We start from the raw sequence: 20,436 nt of genomic DNA on the forward strand, positions 1-20,436 counted from the left end.
TCCTGGCAATTATAGGCTGGTAAGCCTGACTTCAATACCGGGCAAACTGGTTGAAACTACAGTAAGGAACAAAATTGTCAGACACACAGATTAACATAATTTGTTGGGGAAGAGTTAACATGGTTTTTGTAAAGGGAAATCATGCCTCACCAATCTACTAGAATTCTTTGAGGAGATCAATAAGTATGTGGACAAGGGGGATCCATTAGATGTAGTGTACTTAGATTTTCAGAAAGCCTTTGACAAGGTCCCTCACCAAAGGCTCTTAAGCCAAGTAAACTGTCATGGGATAAGAGGGAAAAGATCCTCTCATGGATTAGTAACTGGTTAAAAGATAGGAAACAAAGGGTAGGAATAAATGGTCAGTTTTCAGAATGGAGAGCGGTAAGTGGTGGTGTACCCCAGGGGTCTGTCCAGGGCCGAGTCCTGTTCAACATATTCATAAATGATCTGGGAAAAGGGGTAAACAGTGAGGTGGCAAAATTTGCAGATGATACAAAACTACTCAACATAGTTAAGTCCCAAGAAGACTGCATAGAGCTACAAAAGGATCTCTCAAAACTGGTTGACTGGACAACAAAATGGCAGATAAAATTCAGTGTTGATAAATGCCAAGTAGTGCACACTGGAAAACATAATTCCAACTATACACACAAAATGGAGTATAAATTAGCTGTTACCGGTCAAGAAAGAGATCTTGGAGTCATTGTGGTTAGTTCTCTGAAACATCCACTTAATGTGCAGTGGCAGTCAAAAAAGTGTACAGAATGTTGGGAATCCTAAAGAAAGGGATAGCTAATAAGACAGAAAATATCATATAAATCCATGGTATGTCCACATCTTGAATACTGTGTGCAATTCTGGTCACCCTATCTCAAAAAAGATATATTGGAAAAGGTTCAAAAAAGGGCAACAAAAATGATGAGGGGGATGGAACGGCTCCCATATGGGGAGTGATTAATAAAACTGGGACTGTTCAGCTTGCAAAAGAGACGACTAAGGGGGGATATGATAGAGGTCTATAAAATCATGACTGGTGTGGAGAAAGTAAATAAGCAAGTGTTGTTTACTCCTTCTCATAACACATGAACTAGGGGTCACCAAATGAAATTAATAGGCAGCAGGTTTAAAACAAAGAAAAGGAAGTATTTCTTCACACAACGCACAGTCAACTTGTGGAACTTCTTGCCAGAGGATGTTGTGAAGGCCAAGACTATAACAAGGTTCAAAAAAGAACAAGGTAAGTTAATGGGGGATTGGTCCATCAATGGCTATTAGCCAGGATGGGCAGGGATGGTGTCCCTAGCCTCTGTTTGCCAGAAGCTGGGAACGAGCGACAGGGGATGGATCACTTGATGATTACCTGTTCTGTTCATTCCCTCTGGGGCCTCTGGCATTGGCCACTGTCAGAAGACAGGGTACTGGGCTAGATGGACCTTTGGTCTGACCCAGTATGGCTGTTCTTATGTCTTACAGCAGGACCTTGAAATGTAGCAGAGGGATAGTAATAGGGGGCAATAAAGTGCCTTTTGCTGGCCTCATAAAGTTCTGTGCAGTGTTGTCTGCATTACAAGCTGCTGAAAATTTCCATTGCAAATTTTTGTTTCATATGGCACTGCTTGTTTTTAGCTTACTGCCAGAAACACTCAAGATTCCATTAACACTATGCGTAATACCACCCTGGTTCCTTGTTTCAGCAGTCCACATAAGGAGCTGGAATTCTGGATAGGTACAGAGAAGTGGTTTCTCCCATCAAAATATGTTTTGGCTTAGATGAAGATGCGCTGTGCTGGGAGCCAGAAGATGATGGGTTTTGCACTTGGTTCTTCTATTAAATTAAATTAAATTCTGTGCCCTTCACAATCCCTATTATTGAGAAAGGCCTCACAGGTTACATACACAAGCTGGTAATAGAACCCAGATCTCTAATGTGGTAGACCCAAGTCTCATCCAGTTAGCTCCATTCTCTCTGAGTCTGCCAAATATTTATTCTTGGCTGTGCTACTGCATATGTAATCTGCTTTTTCAGATGGTTAGGCAGCATCCTCTAATAAGTAGTCCCCAAGGGATATTAGCCTTCTCTTGCTGATTGCTAATCTGCCTTATCTTTTAGCTGGCATGTTGGGGGGCTGCTGCTGCTGCTGCAGTGCTGAACATTTAGGGTTCAAAATCTGCTACAGATGCACGAGAGGAGGGTTGGTACAGGTACACATAATAGAGGTTGAGTTTTATGTTCTTTTTGAAAAACCATGAGAAATTACATATGACTGTTACTTAAATTACAAAATTAAGCATTCAGAAGTTAGAAAATACAGTAGCAGGTTTATGGTTGCCTATGCAACTTGAATTCTGCTTTGTGTGTATACATAGCTATACAGTGTTTAGTGACATGATCAGCTGCTATCTTCTCCAGAGGATCCCTGCTTCATTCAAGACAGGCTGCTGTATATATGAGGCAGCTATTTAATATTTCTTCTTAATCTAGTTTTTCATTGTATGGTCCCATGTGATGGTTTTCTGCACATTATCCAAACATTGAACTGAATATGGAATTTATTGCCTTAACGATCTTTTCTGTGCTCATAGCGATAATATCTGAGCTTCACAAACCAGAATGAATTTCAGATATCATGACAAGCCGCATTAGGGGGGAAAATGGAAAAATTTTGAGGAAACCATTTTAGCTTGAAAATAGATTCTCACTTAAGTTTTGATGGTATTGTTGATAACAGCTACATTTTTCAGCCTAATTTTAATCATAAACAGTAAAAATAATTTTGTAATAGGAAAGGAGAATCTTGGGGCCTTAATAGAATTACTGTAGTCTTTGACTGCCTTACTATGATCCAGCAACTTCTGAATAAATGATTTTGGAGTGCTAATATCAGATTTTAAAAGACGCCATGCCTTTGGATTTAGAGGTGTGTTGGTGATAACTGCTCTGCAACAGGAATTTATTAAAATTTGTCAAGGTTTGGAAATTGAAAGGGAACCAGAAGAGTTGTATCTAAAAAGAAGGAAATATGTGGTTAAACGGTTTAGGCTACAGTGGCAAGCTGTTTCCCTTCTTCCAGAAAGAGGGGAGAAAAAAAGGAGCCTTTTAAGTTTTTCTCTAAAATAAAGGAAATTGCACCAATATGCTTGGCTGGATGTTTTGATGGGAGAAATGTGTTTTGATGTAGGGGGAAAGAGGGTGACATAAATACATAGCTTCTAATAAGAATTTTTTAAATACAGGTTTTATTTTTTATACAAGTAATTTGAAAATTTGTCAGTGTATTTATATGCTGTGGTGGTGTAGCCATGTCAGTCCCACGATATTAGAGAGAAGATGAGTGAGGGTAATATCTTTTATTGGACCAACCTCACCTTAAAATATGTACTAACTACTTATTAGTTCTGTCTGTTCTACTTTGTATTTAATTGTGACACTGAGTACCTATCCCAGACCAGAGGAAGAGCTATATGTAACTTGAAAGCTTTTTTCTCTCAGCAAAAGAAGTTGGTCCAATTAAAGATATTACTTTACCCATCTTGTCTTTCTAGCATACTTGTAGTTCATTCAAAAATCCCCCCTTTCAAATTACAATTAGTTTTCACTTCTGAGTTGTTGTGATGTATGCCTGCTGAAAGCAGTACAACTGAGGGTTAAAAGATGGAATCCCAGAACTTCTTGAGCAGGGGTTCTCAAACTGGAGGTCGGGACCCCTCAGGGGGTTGTGAGGTTATTACATGGGGGGTTGCGAGCTGTTGGCCTCCTGCTTTGCCTCCAGCATATTTAATAGTGTTAAATATATAAAGAAGTGTTTTTAATTTGGGAGGCGAGGGGTCGCACTCAGAGGCTTGCTATGTGAAAGGGGTCACCAGTACAAAAGTTTGAGAACCGTTGTTCTTGAGCTTCTCTGGTTACCAGATGACGTTTAAGGTGTTGGTTTTGGTTTGTAAAGCCCTAAATGGTTTGCATCCTGGCTGCTTAGTTGTCTGTTTGGAACTCACACAGGGTATCATCAGAGGTACTCTGCACAAACAGCTTCTAAAGTCAAAGGGAGGGGGCTGGCAAGCAAGGTGTTATCAGAGTGGGCTCCTTGGCTTTGGAAGTCACTTCCTTTGTCTGTCTAAGACCAGATTTGGTGACTTTCAGGAAGTGCTACACAACTCCCAACCCAAGCTTTTTGTGATTGATCAGTGCAGTTAATTGGAGGGATTGGGAGGCTTGGTGAAAGAGAAGCCTTTTGGGGGTTGGGAAAGCTTGTTAGCGCTTTGGTGCTTTTGTTTAAAATAATTGTATATTTTAATGAGCCTAAAATAGAAACAATTGATATCCTCTTAACCTCTCATTTCCTTCTAGTTCCTATCCTCAAAAAAGCTGACTCATGACTCTGCCTGTCTCTCAGGGCATGGCAGCGCTTTAACGTGGCTGTGTAGTTGCAGCACCAGGGCTGGGAGAGAGCTCTCCCAGCACTGTAAAAAACAAACAAACAAACAAAAACCCCACCCCCACGAGGGGAGAAGCTCCCAGCGCTGGGATAGGGCCTAATCACATCAGCCACACTATCAGAGGCTCATTCAGCAGCACATCTGCCAGTGTGATATATGCCATCATGTGCCAGCAATGCCCCTCTGCCATGTACATTGGCCAAACTGGACAGTCTCTATGTAAAAGAATAAATGGACACAATTCAGACGTCAAGAATTATAACATTCAAAAACCAGTCGGAGAACACTTCAATCTCTTTGGTCACTCGATTACAGACCTAAAAGTTGCAATTCTTCAACAACAAAAACTTCAGAAACAGACTCCAGTGAGAGACTGCTGAATTGGAATTAATTTACAAGCTGGATACAATTAACTTAGGCTTGAATAAAGACTAGGAGCAGATGGGTCATTACACAAAGTAAAACTATTTCCCCATGTTTATTCCCCCCACCCCCCGCTGTTCCTCAGACTTTCTTGTCAACCGCTGGAAATGGCCCACCTTGATTATCACTACAAAAGGTCCCGTCCCGTCTTCACCCCCTCACCCCCCGGCTCTCCTGCTGGTAATAGCTCACCTTACCTGATCACTCTCGTTACAGTGTTTATGGTAACACCCATTGTTTCATGTTCTCTGTGTTTATAAATCTCCCCACTGTATTGTCCTCTGAATGCATCCGATGAAGTGAGCTGTAGCTCACGAAAGCTTATGCTCAAATAAATTGATTAGTCTCTAAGGTGCCACAAGTCCTCCTTTTCTTTTTGCAGATACAGACTAACGCGGCTGCTACTCTGGAACCTTGTATTTATGTTGTCAGTAGGTGTCAGAGTTCACCTCCTGATTGAGTTGTATCAGTGTAACATACGCGTTTCTTAGAATAAGCTTTTGTGAAATAAACTGTTCTAGAATATAGGTTTTCCTTCGAGCTCTGCATATTCCCACCTGTGGTTACCGTACCACCTTGTGGTGCCTGACAGTAAAACCTTCCTCTAGCAATGTCAGCTAAAGCAGTGGTTCTCAAAGCCGGTCTGCCGCTTGTTCAGGGAAAGCCCCTGGCGGGCCGGACCGGTTTGTTTACCTGCCATGTCCGCAGGTTCGGCCGATCCCACGGGCGCGGCAGGTAAACAAACCGGTCTAGCCCGCCAGGGGCTTTCTCTGAACAAGCGGCGGCCCGGCTTTGAGAACCACTGAGCTAGAGCACTCCCATGCCACTCCACCCCTCAGCATCACTCTGTACTGAGAGTGATGTTAGGGGGCTCATTCCTTCACCCACTTATTTCCCTGGTCCTTCTCACACAAACAGAGAGCAATGATATCCGAAGTCCAAAGGTGCAAACAATTCGATGTTTATTGGGGTGAACTTCCAGCAAGCATGATTCCAGTTTCCTTCCTTAGTGTCCCCCTTCCCTGCTCTGACACCACAGAGCCTTACCTGTGTCCCTGTTCCCATTCCCTCCCCTTAGCAAAACATGATTCCAATTCCCCACCCCCATTCCCTGTTTCCATTCCCCCCCTTACTTCCTGATTGAGTGCAGACGATATAGTAAAACTTGAGTTCCGCTTAGCTATACCTTAACCAATCATTTTACTGAAATTTAACTAACCAATCCTAACATATTGTAACATGATTATTTAACCAATTATATCCCACCACAATAATTAGTTTACACCCAGCAAAATTAATTATACAGCAGACAGAAACAATCAGAGAACCAGACAGAGACCATGCAAATAAACAATAGCAAAGTGGGAACTAGAATGACAAAACAATACAGAAGTGAGGATTTCACAACTACATCTATTGATAAGTTTCAGAGTAGCAGCCGTGTTAGTCTGTATTCGCAAAAAGAAAAGGAGTACTTGTGGCACCTTAGAGACTAACAAATTTATTTGAGCATAAGCTTTCATGAGCTACAGCTCACTTCATCGGATGCATTCAGTGGAAAACACAGTGGGGAGATTTATATACATAGAGAACATGAAACAATGGGTGTTACCATACACACTGTAATGAGAGTGATCACTTAAGGTGAGCTATTACCAGCAGGAGAGCCGGGGTGGGAAGGGGGACGACGGGACCTTTTGTAGTGATAATCAAGGTGGGCCATTTCCAGCGCTTGACAAGAACGTCTGAGGAACAGTGAGGGGTGGAGGGGGGGGAATAAACATGGGGAAATAGTTTTACTTTGTGTAATGACCCATCCACTCCCAGTCTCTATTCAAGCCTAAGTTAATTGTATCCAGTTTGCAAATTGATTCCAGTTCAGCAGTCTCTCATTGGAGTCTGTTTTTTGAAGTTTTTGTTGTTGAAGAATTGCAACTTTTAGGTCTGTAATCGAGTGACCAAAGAGATTGAAGTGTTCTCCGGCTGGTTTTATGTTATCTATAGATAAGTGAGTTCTTGCCAGACAGGATGCTATCAAACTTATTTTCCTTTTACATCTTCTCGACACTTCCCTTTCTCTGGAGGTGATAGGCACTATCAGGACAGGATTGTATTCCTAACAGTCCCATAGCACCTTCTTTCAATGTGACTAGTTTGGAATATGAGGATGTGACCGTTCGCTTCCCAGCTTATGGCCGCCTCTGCTGCTTAGCCAAAGATCTTAGCCTAAGAACAGGGCCTCAGACTGTCACAGTAAGAGAAGGCCCTTACCCCGGCAGACGGTGATTTTGAATCTTTCTTTTATACCTCTGTAACTAGCTAAGTGATAAGAATACACCTAAATTCTTAGAGTATAGGCCTTTACAGACAGGCCTGAATATCTATATCCTAACAGGTGAGACTATATAGGGGGCGGAGCAGCCTCAACACCTCAGTTCCATCCAACCGTGTGCCTGGATGGATGTTGACTTCTCCAGTCCCATCAGCCCCAGTTGGCTGAGGTGTGGAGAGAGGATGAACACAGCCTCATGCCTCCCACTTGCTCTGTATGGTGTTTTGTAGTTGAGGAAGGCCAATTTTTTTAAAACACGTAGCTGATTGGCTGGAACTTCTGTTGGGACAGAGAGTACTCAGAAAGGACTATAAAAAGCTGGGCAATCCTGGCCAAAATCCTGAATTTAGAGTTCTTGACATTGTGTTCATAAAAAAAAGTGAGAATTGCAAGTCCCAAAGAGGTCCATAAGTTTCTGCTGAAACTGGAGCTTATGGAGTATGGATAAAACAGCTATCCACCCCAGTTTAGATGTGGGGGAAGGAAAGCTTTTACTCTGGGTACAATATGTCTACAGAGCAGGACAGTATTACATAGTAACTACTGAAATCTACTTAACGTTTTCATGAGTTACACCACACTGCTCTGTTTGACATTTTAAAAAGTCAGCAAACTTAAGCTGTCAAACCCCTTTAACACAATATCCATTTCTTTTTAAATTTCCTGTGAGGAGATTCATCTCTGTTATTTGGAGGGGAAATACTTCAGCTTTAAATCACAGTATTATGTACCACTATGTAGACTATTGGCTCTTAGTGACCATTACAATTTCTCTTATTACTGTGTAAGGTACCATGCAAAGTGTGGTTCGGTAGAAATATTTAATCCTTTGTCAATTTACCTTTTACAAATATTAGAAAATAACATTAGAAAATAGGTTTCCCCAGTCTTCCGTAAATTAAGACGTGCCACACACAGTCTTTGCGGTTTGGATAGTGTATTACGTTAAGCGCTGCTTTTTTTTTTTTCTCTCTCTCTCTCTTTAGTCTTCATTTGTTTATTTTAGGCTTGAGAAGAGAAATTGGTGTTTATTCTTTTAGTATTAAGAAAAATAAATTTGTGGCAAAAGCAAAATAAAACTCCCTCTGAGTGCAGAAAAGCATTTTGTCTAACATTTGTCTAACACTTTTTAAAAAAAATTTGTGATAAATCTTACATTGCTGATAGTGTGCCACTATATATATAAAACAAATAACATAACACATAAAACAAATGAACATAAGAGGTGGTCTGACAAGAAACACAAGTGACTTTAAGCGTAAGCAGCAACAGAATTTTCACCACACACCGGTGCATTCTGGTTTATAAACTGGGGAAATAAATTAATTCCAGTATGTATAGTGTGCAAAATACAATATCCAGATTATTAATTATAGTATATACAGGCTTTTGATTAAAATGTAGTTGGCGGGGAAAAACGTTAAGGGGAATGTCAAGTTACCAACTGGTTCAATCGTGTTTTGTATGTAGCGTTGCTTGTATCGGAGTAGTAATTATAGAAATATAGTTAAAAAATAAATACAGTAACCATTTGTATATACAAATGCTTTTAAACTCAGATGCATGTGTCTGCCTATATTTCAGGTGTACTTAAAGGCACCTATGATTCTGAATGGTGTCTGTGTTATCTGGAAAGGCTGGATAGATCTGCAGAGACTGGATGGTATGGGCTGCCTGGAATTTGATGAAGAGAGAGCACAGGTAAGGCAGTCTCAAACCTTGTGGGCTACCCATGTACTGAGTATGTAATAAGTGTGACAACTACTACTTTTTAAACAAGTGCATTTTCTTTCAGGAGAGAGAATACATGCAGTTATGAGGCTTCGGATTTAGTCAGTCATCAGCGTAATCGCACCCTTTCATTTGTGTCTGTTCTGCCTTCAGCTATGTGTAAAAAATTCACAGAATACTTCTAGTGTGGGAATTCATTGACTTAAAAATCTGTAGCTCCAGTTAAATTCATTATTAAATGAGATTGAGAGTTATTTCAGGCGTGGATCTTGGGCCATTTACACATGCTGAGAAGTACACAGCACAAATTTTGAGTACTGTAAAAAAAAATAATAATAATAATTCTCCACTCTGCAGGAAAGGATTGGCAAACTAGTAGTGATACCAAATAGTGCAAATTCTGTTTAAAACTCATTAAAGTTTTCAATGACTAATGCCATTCACCTAAAAGCAAACGCAAACAAAAAAAGCCCATTCCAATTGATTACTGTCATCCATCTGTGTCTCCCCCCCACCCCGCCTCCGAACAGTTGTCTTATTACTTTGCTTTTCTTTATCTTCTTTATAGTGGCTGACTCTGCTTTGTATAGGTATGACATCTTTTGAGAAAACTGACAACGTTACTAGTGTAAAGTGAATAATTAAGTTTTTCTGAAGCATACAAGAGTGTAGCAAACACTTACAGTCTGTGGTTTCATTAGATGGGGAGATGACTCTTTAAAATACAAATTGTACATAAAAATTTGATTGCATCTCTGCAAGATTATTTACTAAAGAAATGGTTCGAGGACAGAATCACATGCTTAAAGCATAAATTCATAATTTAATTCCTCTGCTTCTATCAGAAAGCTGATGCAGCAATTTGTCACAGCTGTTGACTGAGTCTACCTTTGCTTCAAAAGAAAAAGAATTCAGAGGTATCCAATGATAAACAATACCAGTAAAGATCATTTCGATCATCCATTATCAACCTGTATTTTGCAGAACTATTCAGTGTTTATTTTTATAGTGTCAAAATTGTGGTAGCTGCATGAGAGATCCATGAAGATATGGTCCCTGCCCCAAAGAGCTTCTGAATAAAGAGGGAGGTAGCAGATGAGGGGAAAAGATGAAATAAAAAGCGGAAAGATTGAGCAGATATGTTAAGCATATATTTTGTTCCATGTGGGGGATCAGGTATCCCAGCAAATCTCTCTCTAATCTGTTCTTTTAGATGTGAAGTGATGGTGCCTTGATTAACTCTGTTTACTCATTCTGTTTAAAACTTTTTCCTCATGTTTAGCCTAAACATTACTTCATTAACTTAAGGCCATTGCTCCTTTGCCTAATGTTTCATTTTCGATACTGCTATTTTTAACTTGAAGGTCTTGTCCTCCCTGAGTTTCTCATCTTTACCACTATATACAGTAATTGCATCTGCCTTAATCTATTTACATCTTTTTATCCATCATTTTATTATTTTTGCTGCCCTTCTTTGTATCATTCCTACTCATTCCTATAGGTTTCCTAAACTTTTGGGCCCAGAACTACCCCCTGTTCCAGATGTGGTTGAAACAAGGCCATTTTGAGTGGCTGTATTGCCTCCATAGCTTTATGTGACTTCTAAATCAGAGAATAGCATTGACTCTTTTTTGCAAAATGTTGCTGCAAAATTATATTTACTACTTTCTAAAGATTCTACTTTCGATAGATGTTTTCCAGATAATATTTTTATTGCTTATTAGTGCTCTTCCTGGTTCAGTGTGGCTTCATATTTCTTGCTTAGATTTTTTCAGTAGAATTGGTGCATCATTTCAGATGGGCACTTTCTGAATATTGGAAGAAATAAACTTAGAGAAAAATAAGAATTACTTTCACAGATCCCCATCACTGGGATACATGCCCCTCTGAATGCAAGGCAAGAATCATCTTAAAAACAGTGACCATTATGGCCACAAGCTCCTTGCTCATGCATGGAATGATCCATGAGATTAGAAAAAGGAGGAGGGGTTGGATTCTGCAGTAGCTTGGAACCTGTTCCTTACTGTTTTGAAGACAGTAAGTTTGACACTACTGCAGAGAACCTCAAGGCACATTTGACAAACCTTTCCCCTTTGTCTTTCCTGTTTCCTTTTGGGGATATTCTCTTTTTTTTGGAATTACTTCAGGCAGATGGGTTCCTCAACAGTATTCGTTTAGGCCAGAGATTCTATTCCTTTATTCCAAAAAGGAAGGGGGGGCTTAAGTCTTATACTGGCACGGAGTCTTAAACTCAGCAATTTGTTTAAAGTTCCATATGGTGATATTAATGCTATAATTCCTTTGTGTCCTTGGGGCTCTCAGTTTGAGAGATGCATATTTCCACATTTCAGAGAGGCCATGTCATTGTGAATTCATATATTTCTGAGTCAGACAGAAGCACCGTCACTGGTGGGCCTTCCCTTTTGGAATGTCCACAGCACCATGTGTCTATATAAAATGCTTAGCATTGGTGACATGGCTTTTCTCAGGAGTAAAAAGATGTTATGTCTACCCTTAAATGGATGATTGATAAGAATTTGCAGTTATTCCAGAAGGGGCTGTGGTTACATTGGAACAAATCCACTATCCTACCAGCTCAGAAGCAAGCCTTTATAATGTATGAGCACTACTAAATATCTCTGTGCCTCAGATTTCACCTCATTCAAGACCTCATAGCTGTTCTGAATGTGAATTTGCTAGTTCCATTGAGAACATTTGTTTCTGAGTGATATGATCTCTCATACTGGGATGGCACTTTGTCATATAACGCATGAGACTTCTTCAAAATTAGTTGAATGTACTTTCCTTGAAAAGCTGTTAGAGTGCCCGATTAGACTAACTTAAGTTATGGACACTGCCACAGCATGTTATGTAAGGTGCTCCAATCTTTCCCCAAGTACTGGAAGTTGTGATAGGCACACAATCTACAATTAAGAGCATCAGTGCTGGCATCATCCTTCTTCAAATCTTAAAACAAACAAAAACTTAGAAGCAGAAGTAGAAATGTTTTTTGTGTAGAATCATGTATTTGTTTCACTTCATAGCTAGTACTATTTCATTTTGTTTTGAATTCTTCGTTTTAATTCAATGATGAGCAATTTGATGGTACTGCAGGGAGAATTTCCATTGCAAATCACCAAACTCTTGGTGTTTTGCATGCTCTTGGCACCATGATCACAGACACTTCTAGAAAGCAATGGACTTTGGGGTTGTGTGCATTCTGAGCTCTTGGTGTTAGGTCCATGATTCCTTACCTACCCTCTGCTGTAGGTAGTGATGTTGGGAGCATCCTTTAACTCTATCAGTTTATTTTGTCCAGGTAATTAACTAATACTGCCTGTGGTGAGTAAGCGGTCCTGGGTGAACGAATGGGGGACTGATGCCATCAAATTGTATAAAAGCTACGCTTTCATGGCGGGGGGGAAAGGATTTCTAGTCTTTATGATTTAAATAAGATATGGAAATGGGCAATTAAGTTGCCCAATCAAACTTATCCTTGTCCTGTAGAGATACCATGAAAGGAAAACTATGAAAAAACTGTGTCTTTTAAAAATCAATATAATCTGGAATCGCCATCTGTTGTTGCATACCATTGCTACGGGCCAGAGTTAAGGCTGTTTGAGTGCCTTCGTTGTCTGTCTGCATACCCTAACAAATTTGGATTTCTTTTAAGCCTTGCCTTAACTCTGAATTTCCTCAGTTTATACCACTTCGTTTTCACCCTTAAGCTACTGATACATACTCTCAGCCTTAACGCCATTTTAACAAATGTTTTTGTCTTGGAATATATCCCCGCACTGAACATTTAAATCCATGAGGGAATGTACATGCAGCCTCTAATGTCAGTGCTTTCTTGAAGTTTCTGAGCTCAGGGTGCTGAGGTGGAAGCATCACACCAAGAGTGTGGATCTGCATAGGTATATACCTATGCAAACTCAAAATTACAGGTGAGTAACCTTCCTTTTCAGTTTCTTCTCTTCCGTATCTTAGTATTAATGAGTACATGGTTATGTTGTGTTGAGTTTTTCATTTAAAGAAGAGGTTAAATTTGTTTTTTAAAAGCAAATTACCCATTACTGAAAGTGTGCCATTTGAGCAATATAGTTCTTCTTTCCGTTTTACCAACCCCTCAAAAGCCACATTCTAATTTTCTTGTATTTTAACGTGTATTAGTACTGTAAGCCACTGGGCTATTTCTTTAACACTCTTCCTGTATTTCTTTTTCCTTTGTAATTTTAAATTGGTTAAATCATAATTTACTTCCACTTCTGAAACTCTTGTGTAATGTTGTTAATGGAGGATGGCTGGCTGCTATATTTCACCCCAGAAGTGATTAATTTCAGAGGACTAAGTGGTCTCTGTGCATATTACACACATAGCTACTATATAAACAATTTTGTAATTTACATAGCCTCCATTTTTGGAAAGTTTACCTTATAAAAATGTAATCTCTCCCATTTTCTGATTTCATCACTATTTTAGTTAATACTGGATTCAGACTAATTGATCTTCTTTTCTTCCACCTTTCTGGAATAAGAAACTATCTACTACTAAATCAGTCTTTTGACAATGAATTTCATATATGCTTTTTTCAAAAGATACCATGGTAATTAATTTTAAAAATAAAATTATACTGAAGTATTTTTATGTTTTTGCTGTTTGATATGTAATGTACCAATCTTCTCATTGTTAAGCAGTCTGTAGCACACTACCCTTATTAAAGGCCCCGTTCAGCATGGTGATCAGGCACATATGTAAATTTAACCTGCATATTGTCCCATTAAATTCAGTGGACCTACTCATGTGCTTAGTTACTCGTGCTTGAGTACTTCGCTGAACTGGGGCCAAAATTCCCATATTTTAATCCATGGACTTTTGCTGTTTCTGTTTCACATCTGTCTGTGCTTCAGTGCTTGTGTATTTTGATATATTAGCACTACACTAGATCCTTTCCTTCTATCTCTTGATATTTGCTATGTAGATCTAGATTATTTCACTCCTGACTTTTCTGACCAAGTAGCTACAATGCCTACTAAAGCAGAACTGTGTTTATTCACGACAACCTCTATTACTTCTTATGCTTTTGTAGTGACACCTCAGAAATGTTTTTGCACGCTTTTCTCATTGATACTTTCAGTATTTTGTTACTAGATACATTGTCTTCATTGTAAAAACAAGGTGTTTGGTATATTTTTTTGGTACTGTACAATGCTCCAGGCTGAAACTGTTAACTTTTTTCAGCTGTCACCTCAAATCCACTGTCTATAAAAGTTCTTGATGAATGTTCATTTAATTTACTTCATAATGGGCTGCAGTAGCCTGAAAGCAGAAATTTTTTTTTTTATTTAAGAAAATGATAATCTCACATTTTTTTTCTCAGGCTTTGGTGAGCCATCCTTTCAGCCATCAACATACATGGCTAGTCTGGACATCAGCAAATTGTTTCTCTCCCTCCTCTGAAGTCTTAATTTGGGTTTTATTCCAGGTTTATTAGGGTTTGTTTTTTTTAATATTCTGGCTGAAGCTAGAACTTAAAGAAGCTATACTGATTCATCTTCTAGTCTGCTTATTGAACAAAATCCTCCCATGGCTTAAAAGATTTAAGGTACCTTTTTGTGATCACTTTCCACCTTTTGAAACCTTGACTTCCAACCTGAAACAGAGTTCCTGCTTGAGAAGATCGAATAGTTAGTTAATTGCTTTTGTTCCCCTGGAGACTTTCAGAACTGTCATTACTTAACTTCTTAGAATTATGGTGTTTTCCAGCCTTGAGTCCAGACAAATGCTTAAAAAGACTTGTATATACATTTCTGCATCTAAATGGTTACCAAATTGTTATTGGAAACTAAATGACAAAATTATTGGGCTGTTCTCTGGATCATAGATACTCTTGGGGTGGGGGAGCGCTTCTCTTCATCAATACACACACGCATCAGCATATGCATAGCTGAATTTTTAAAATTTTTAGGCTATCTTTGAAAACTTGTTTTTCCACTTGGTTTTGCTTAGCTTAAAATACTGCTGATCTCTTATTTTTTTTAAAAAATCCATTTTCATTAAAATTGGTAAAGTAGGTAATTATGAATCTGCATGGGTTGCCTACATTTAAAAAATGAGAGCTTTTCTTTAGTCCTCAGTAATCCGCTAGACCACCTCTTTTAGTTCTGTCCTTCTTAATTAAAAGAAATGAACTCTATTTTCCCTTCCACTGTCCCACCATAATGGATATATATTACACCAATATAAAAATGGCCAAAAGGAGACAAATTTGTCGTTTAAAAATAGAAGTTACTGGCAAAATGATATCTTAATGGCAGCTGTAAACATTGTCCTTTGATATATCTTTCTGGAGACTGAGCTATGAAGATGTATTGATTGACAGATGTTTGTATTAAACTGTGTTAGGCCACAAGAGAGACACTCTTGCATCATTTCACAAAATAGCTTTAGGGTGTAGGATAGTGCCTCAGGCAAGAAAAGCAATTTGACATTCTCTTAGGCTAGAGACATGTTCTCTTAAATTTAAAAGTTAATGCACTTAATCCCTTGGTATATAAAAACTGATCTGAGTTCTTGGGAGTGGAACATTTGTCCTCTGTAAATCAAGGTTAACATTTCTGTTTTTTAAAGAGTGAGACCCACTTGAAAATAACATATGACAGTTATTAGTGCAATCTATAATTATTGTGACTGAAAAAAGTTAATGGTGAAAAGAGATTTTTTTAATTTTATTTATTTATTTCCTGTTTCACTGTTGACCTTTATGGTCACCTCATCTCGTGCTGATCCTTAGAAGCATCAGTGGGAGAAACAGGAACTCACCATTTTATTTTAAATTAGCACAAATTCTTCTAAACTGACTAAACATGTCCCTTTACTTAAAGGGTATATGTAGATTTATTATTGTGGTAATACTGGCTTAGAGAACATAAAAACTTAAATCCAAAATGTTACCATTTTTAATAGAAAATATTGAATAGATTTTATAAAAACAAATTAAGATTACTGTCCTTCTTTTTTGTTGTAAAGAAGTACTAAAATCTCGTGGGTTTTTTTGTTTTGGGGGTTTTTTTGGTTTTGGTTTTTTCACCCAAAACATGAAAGTCCACTGATATCGGTAAATGTTTGTGTACACAAAAATTGGGGGAGGAATATTTTCTAGCTTTTTACACCTTCGTATACAATTTTGAATTTTAAATGATATACTAAGGGATGTGAATATTCATTTTTGGTCAGATGTTGCTCTAGATGCAAAGTGATGAAGAGTTTTACTGCTAATCTGTTAAATTATGTTTGTTTTCGAGCATAAAAGTTGAATGTAAAGAACCTGATTATCTCATTTACAATTATCATTAGTTTGTTTAGTGCTGTCATCTATCTTACAAAACTACTTAATTTTTCAACATCAAGAATGAAAAATATTGCCTCTATAATATAAGCTTTGAAGTTTCCTTTAACTTCTTGGTTTAAGCAACTTAGTCAGACTCCACTTTGAAACAATATTTTTAATTCTTTAAAAAGCAGTTCTGATCTGCCACATGACTTTTAAAAGAGGCATTGCATAGCTCGAGATTTGTCTAGATGATTTCATATCCCATTTGCTCAGTTTCCATGTGAATGGATATCTTGTCTAACTGCTAAACCTGCACATTTATTCTTCAGTCTGAAGGTCAAGTTCTGTCCTTTCTGACTTCTGACCTCTAGAATCTATTACTAATGATGACACAGATTTTTCTCCCCTACTCCCTGTGGTCAGCCAAAAATTTTGTCTTCTGGTTTGGTAGCAGGAGGATGCATTGGCACAGCAAGCCTTTGAAGAAGCTCGGAGAAGAACTCGTGAATTCGAGGACAGAGACAGGTCTCATCGGGAGGAAATGGAGGTGAGGGTTTCACAGCTGCTGTCAGTAACTGGTTAGTACTTTACCAAAAATCTAGATTGTTTCCTATAACTTGTCTGTATGTACAATGATCGGGAATTCCTGTTTGTTTTAATTTTGCTGTTAAGAAAATAGTAAAGCATGATTTAATCTCCTGCTTACATTATTAAAACTTGAAAAGGTGCTTGGAAAACATGTTTTTATTTGTGTAAATGTAAGTTGATGTTACCATTTTCTCTGTAGGTGGCCCCAATTACTGGTTGCAGACTCGTGACTAGGGCCCTACCAAATTCATGGTCCTGAAAAATGTGTCACGGACAGTGAAATCTGGTCTTTTTCTGTACTTTTACCCTATACTATACAGACTTCACAGGGGGAGACCACCGTTTCTCAAACTGGGGATCCCAACAAAAAGAGGGTCGTGGGGGTGAGGGAGAGATTTGCAAGGTTATTGTAGGGATGTTGCAATATTGCCACCCATAGTTCTGCACTGCCTTCAGACCTGGGTGGGTGGATAGCGGCAGCTGCTGTACCAACTCTGAAGGCAATACGGTACCACACCATTCTTACTTATGCACTGCTGCCTTCAGAGTTGAGTCAGAACCCCTATAGTTAGAACACCATGAAATTTCAGATTTAAATATCTGAAATCATGAAATTTACTATTTTAAAATCCTATGACCGTGAAATTGACCAAAATGGACCCTAGTCATGACATAAAGTCTGACTTTTTTTAATCATTAAATAAATGCTAGCAGCTCTGAAGAAGGGGCATTTTAGCCAGCGGTAATGAGGGTCTGCCACCTTCTGTCTCTTTCACAGACACTAGAGAGGCCTGGAAATTCTGGCTGCTGCTCCTGTTACCATCAGTCCTTTTCTTTATGGGTAGCAATACCAATGAACTGATTCAGACCCTGCTAACTACTTTCTCCTGTGGCTTGGCCATATTCCACCCTCACCTTCCCCTCTTGTTGGACCTGCTCCCGAGCCCCATCTTCATCTTTTCTCACTGGGTTTGCTCCTCTGGCCAGCTCTGTCCTTTCTCTTAGTCCTAGCTCCTTCTCTTCTCAGTGAGAAGACAGCAGGAACTCAGTGAGCCTGAGGAAACAAAGAAGCCTGAAGGGAAGGTGGAAAGCAGGAGCTCAGTGAGGCCAGGAAGGGGAAGCCGGGGGGGGGGGACTGCTAATGTGGATAAGGGAAGTGTTGGAGAGTTAGAGAAGATGTTGCAGGCAACAAAAGGTATAAGAAGGGAACCAAGGTGGTGACTGTTTGTTTGAATTCCTTTGCCATGCAAGGTTTTTACTTCCTACTCCCTGCTTCACCTGTAGCTGCCTATTCGGCTCCCCATAATGGCACCATGACTAGTCCTCTCTCAAGCTTTAGGGTTGAGTGATACAGGAAAGAAATCTATCTTATCTCCTCTTGTCTTCATAGTCATGCAGAGCTCTGTCTCCTTGCTAAGTGAAAAGGTAAGATCTGGGAATGAGACCAAGAGGAAGGTTTGGTTCAGAAAGTAAGTCAAGCTGGGGAACAGGCCTATGGAGACTGGTGAAGTCAGTAAGCTAAGAGTGGAAGGCATGTGGAAGAGCTGCGCTGGGCTGGTCTCTAAGGAAAAGCTAGTTAGAAAGGCCTCAGGCAATTTACTTGGTTAATTACGGGAGAGTGCCTTCGCTTCCTCTACTCTAGGAACTTGTAGCACTGCCATGCAGTCTTGCCAACCCCAAATGTTTTAAAATGCATAATCAGTCCCCTAGCACCCCCGCCCCCCCCAAAAAAAATGTGATATAAGCTTAAGTCATGAGATTTAAAATAAAATAAATGTTGGGTACTTTTTGTTTACCTTCAGGTGCTGGAATCTTTAGGGTTCACAATTTCAACGTTTTCTCTGCAACCATAAGGGGCTAGAAAGCTACTCTTTTTCATAAAAACTGAGATTCTACTGTTAAGCTTGTACAGCCCCAGTGAAGTCTAATGGTGGATGAGTTCTGAGGTGTAACTAAGAGCATAATTTGGCCTGCAAACATCTTATTCATTGAGTTTTCACAGTGCTGACAAAAGAAACATCTTAGAATTGACTTCTTGGAAACTGAGCACATTTAATCTGTAGTTGTTGAATTACCATAAGGGTGGAACCCCACCGATACCAGTATTGGTTTCTTTTGAGAGTAAGCTACACTTTTAATTAATATTAAAAACTTGGAAATCTTTCAACTTTTTATACTGCTTAGCATGGCATGATCAGCAAATCTGGGAACCACTAGACTTTTTAACATCTCATCAGTTAGTTCTCCTATGGATTGCAACAATGTCTGTATAAAATTAGAAAATTTCAGACTGTAGTACTATAGTTGAAATAACTTTAATAGAGACCAGATTCTAGTTTGAGAGAGAGAAATCTTGTAATACTCCACCCACTCCTACCCAAAAGAGAGGCGCCAGCTCTTTGGAAATAGTCATCCAGAGCTTGGCAGCATATGAAAATGATCACAGATTTTGTTCTTTATTTACACAGCTTTCTTTCTTAGTAGAGATGTTTGCTTATTCTTAAAGTCTCTACATAGATTATTTTTCAAATATAACGAACAGGTAGATCATTGCCAAAGAACGATCCCTATACTAGGCATATAACAGTTCAACTATTTTTTGTTAATAAAGAGAGGGTATTATTTTTTTAACGACAATAAGGTTAGGCACAGTGATACTTTCGGAAACATAAAATAGAGACTGCAATGGCTGCTTAATAATGAAACTTTTGGTAGAATAGTAGAAAATAGAAATAGTAGAAAAGCAGTGCTTTTTTAAAAAAAATCTGTTTACACCCACAGGCATAATAAAAGTTTTTTTAGAAGATCTATACAGTGTATCTGAGATTGTTTGTATCTTCCTGTCATGGTCTGTTTTCAATATGGATGACCCAGGGATCAGTGCTAGGACTGTTCTTTAATATATTTATTTAAAGATCTGGAGGCAAAGGTGGATGGTAATTATTTCAGATACTAGAGATCCGATCATTGTGGTTGGACAAAGCAGCAGTTATTTGAATTGAGTCTTTGCTGAAGTCTTGGAGCTGGCAGGAGGCTCTCAGCTGTAAAGTGATCTTGCTGCTCCTGCTGTCTCTCTCACAGGAGTCTGATTCCACACCAGAGAGGTGGGTTGGAGGGCTCTGGCTCCTGAAGAAGTTAAGGTGTAGTTCCAAGAGTATCTTCCCATGCTGTGTGGACATAATACAGTTTATTTCAGTAGAAATTTCACTTTGTATTTTAACTGAGCTTCTGATACAGTGCCAGCTAGACTGCCTTTGTTGAAGAAATGATTGCAGGACCCCAGGCTAGTGGAGTCAGAATATGTTGGAAGTAACATGGTCTGTATTCAGTCACAGAAAGCTGCAATCATCTACTTTCTGCCGGCTGTTTAGTGCAACAGGAGGTACCAAAATGGTGGTCTTACAGCAAGGAATGGGTAACGTGAAATGGAAAAATTACAGTGTATGCTCCTGTTTCATGGTGTCTACAAATAATTTTTGTGAGGGTTAGCTTTGTATTGTGGGACTTACTTATATAATGGAAACAGTTTTTTGAAAGCTTGGATTGTATACATTCTATGACAAAAGCTCAAATTTTAAAATTTTCTCCCAGC

General features: G+C 38.9%; 1 protein-coding gene across 2 annotated transcripts in view; it reads left to right on the forward strand.

The window, feature by feature from the left end:
* The window catches only part of CBFB (core-binding factor subunit beta), a 62,778-nt gene that overhangs the window by 25,851 nt on the left and 16,491 nt on the right, over nucleotides 1-20,436 (forward strand). Inside the window, exons 4-5 of one of the 2 annotated variants that reach the window (XM_048816725.2) lie at nucleotides 8,777-8,893; nucleotides 16,708-16,834. In XM_048816725.2, the coding sequence (XP_048672682.1) occupies nucleotides 8,777-8,893; nucleotides 16,708-16,834 (244 nt within the window). The remainder of the gene's footprint in view (nucleotides 1-8,776; nucleotides 8,894-16,707; nucleotides 16,835-20,436) is intronic. The other variant, XM_048816724.2, reaches the window with a different exon arrangement.

The sequence above is a fragment of the Caretta caretta genome, chromosome 12 (genome assembly GCF_965140235.1).
Source record: "Caretta caretta isolate rCarCar2 chromosome 12, rCarCar1.hap1, whole genome shotgun sequence".
Taxonomy (NCBI): domain Eukaryota; kingdom Metazoa; phylum Chordata; order Testudines; family Cheloniidae; genus Caretta; species Caretta caretta.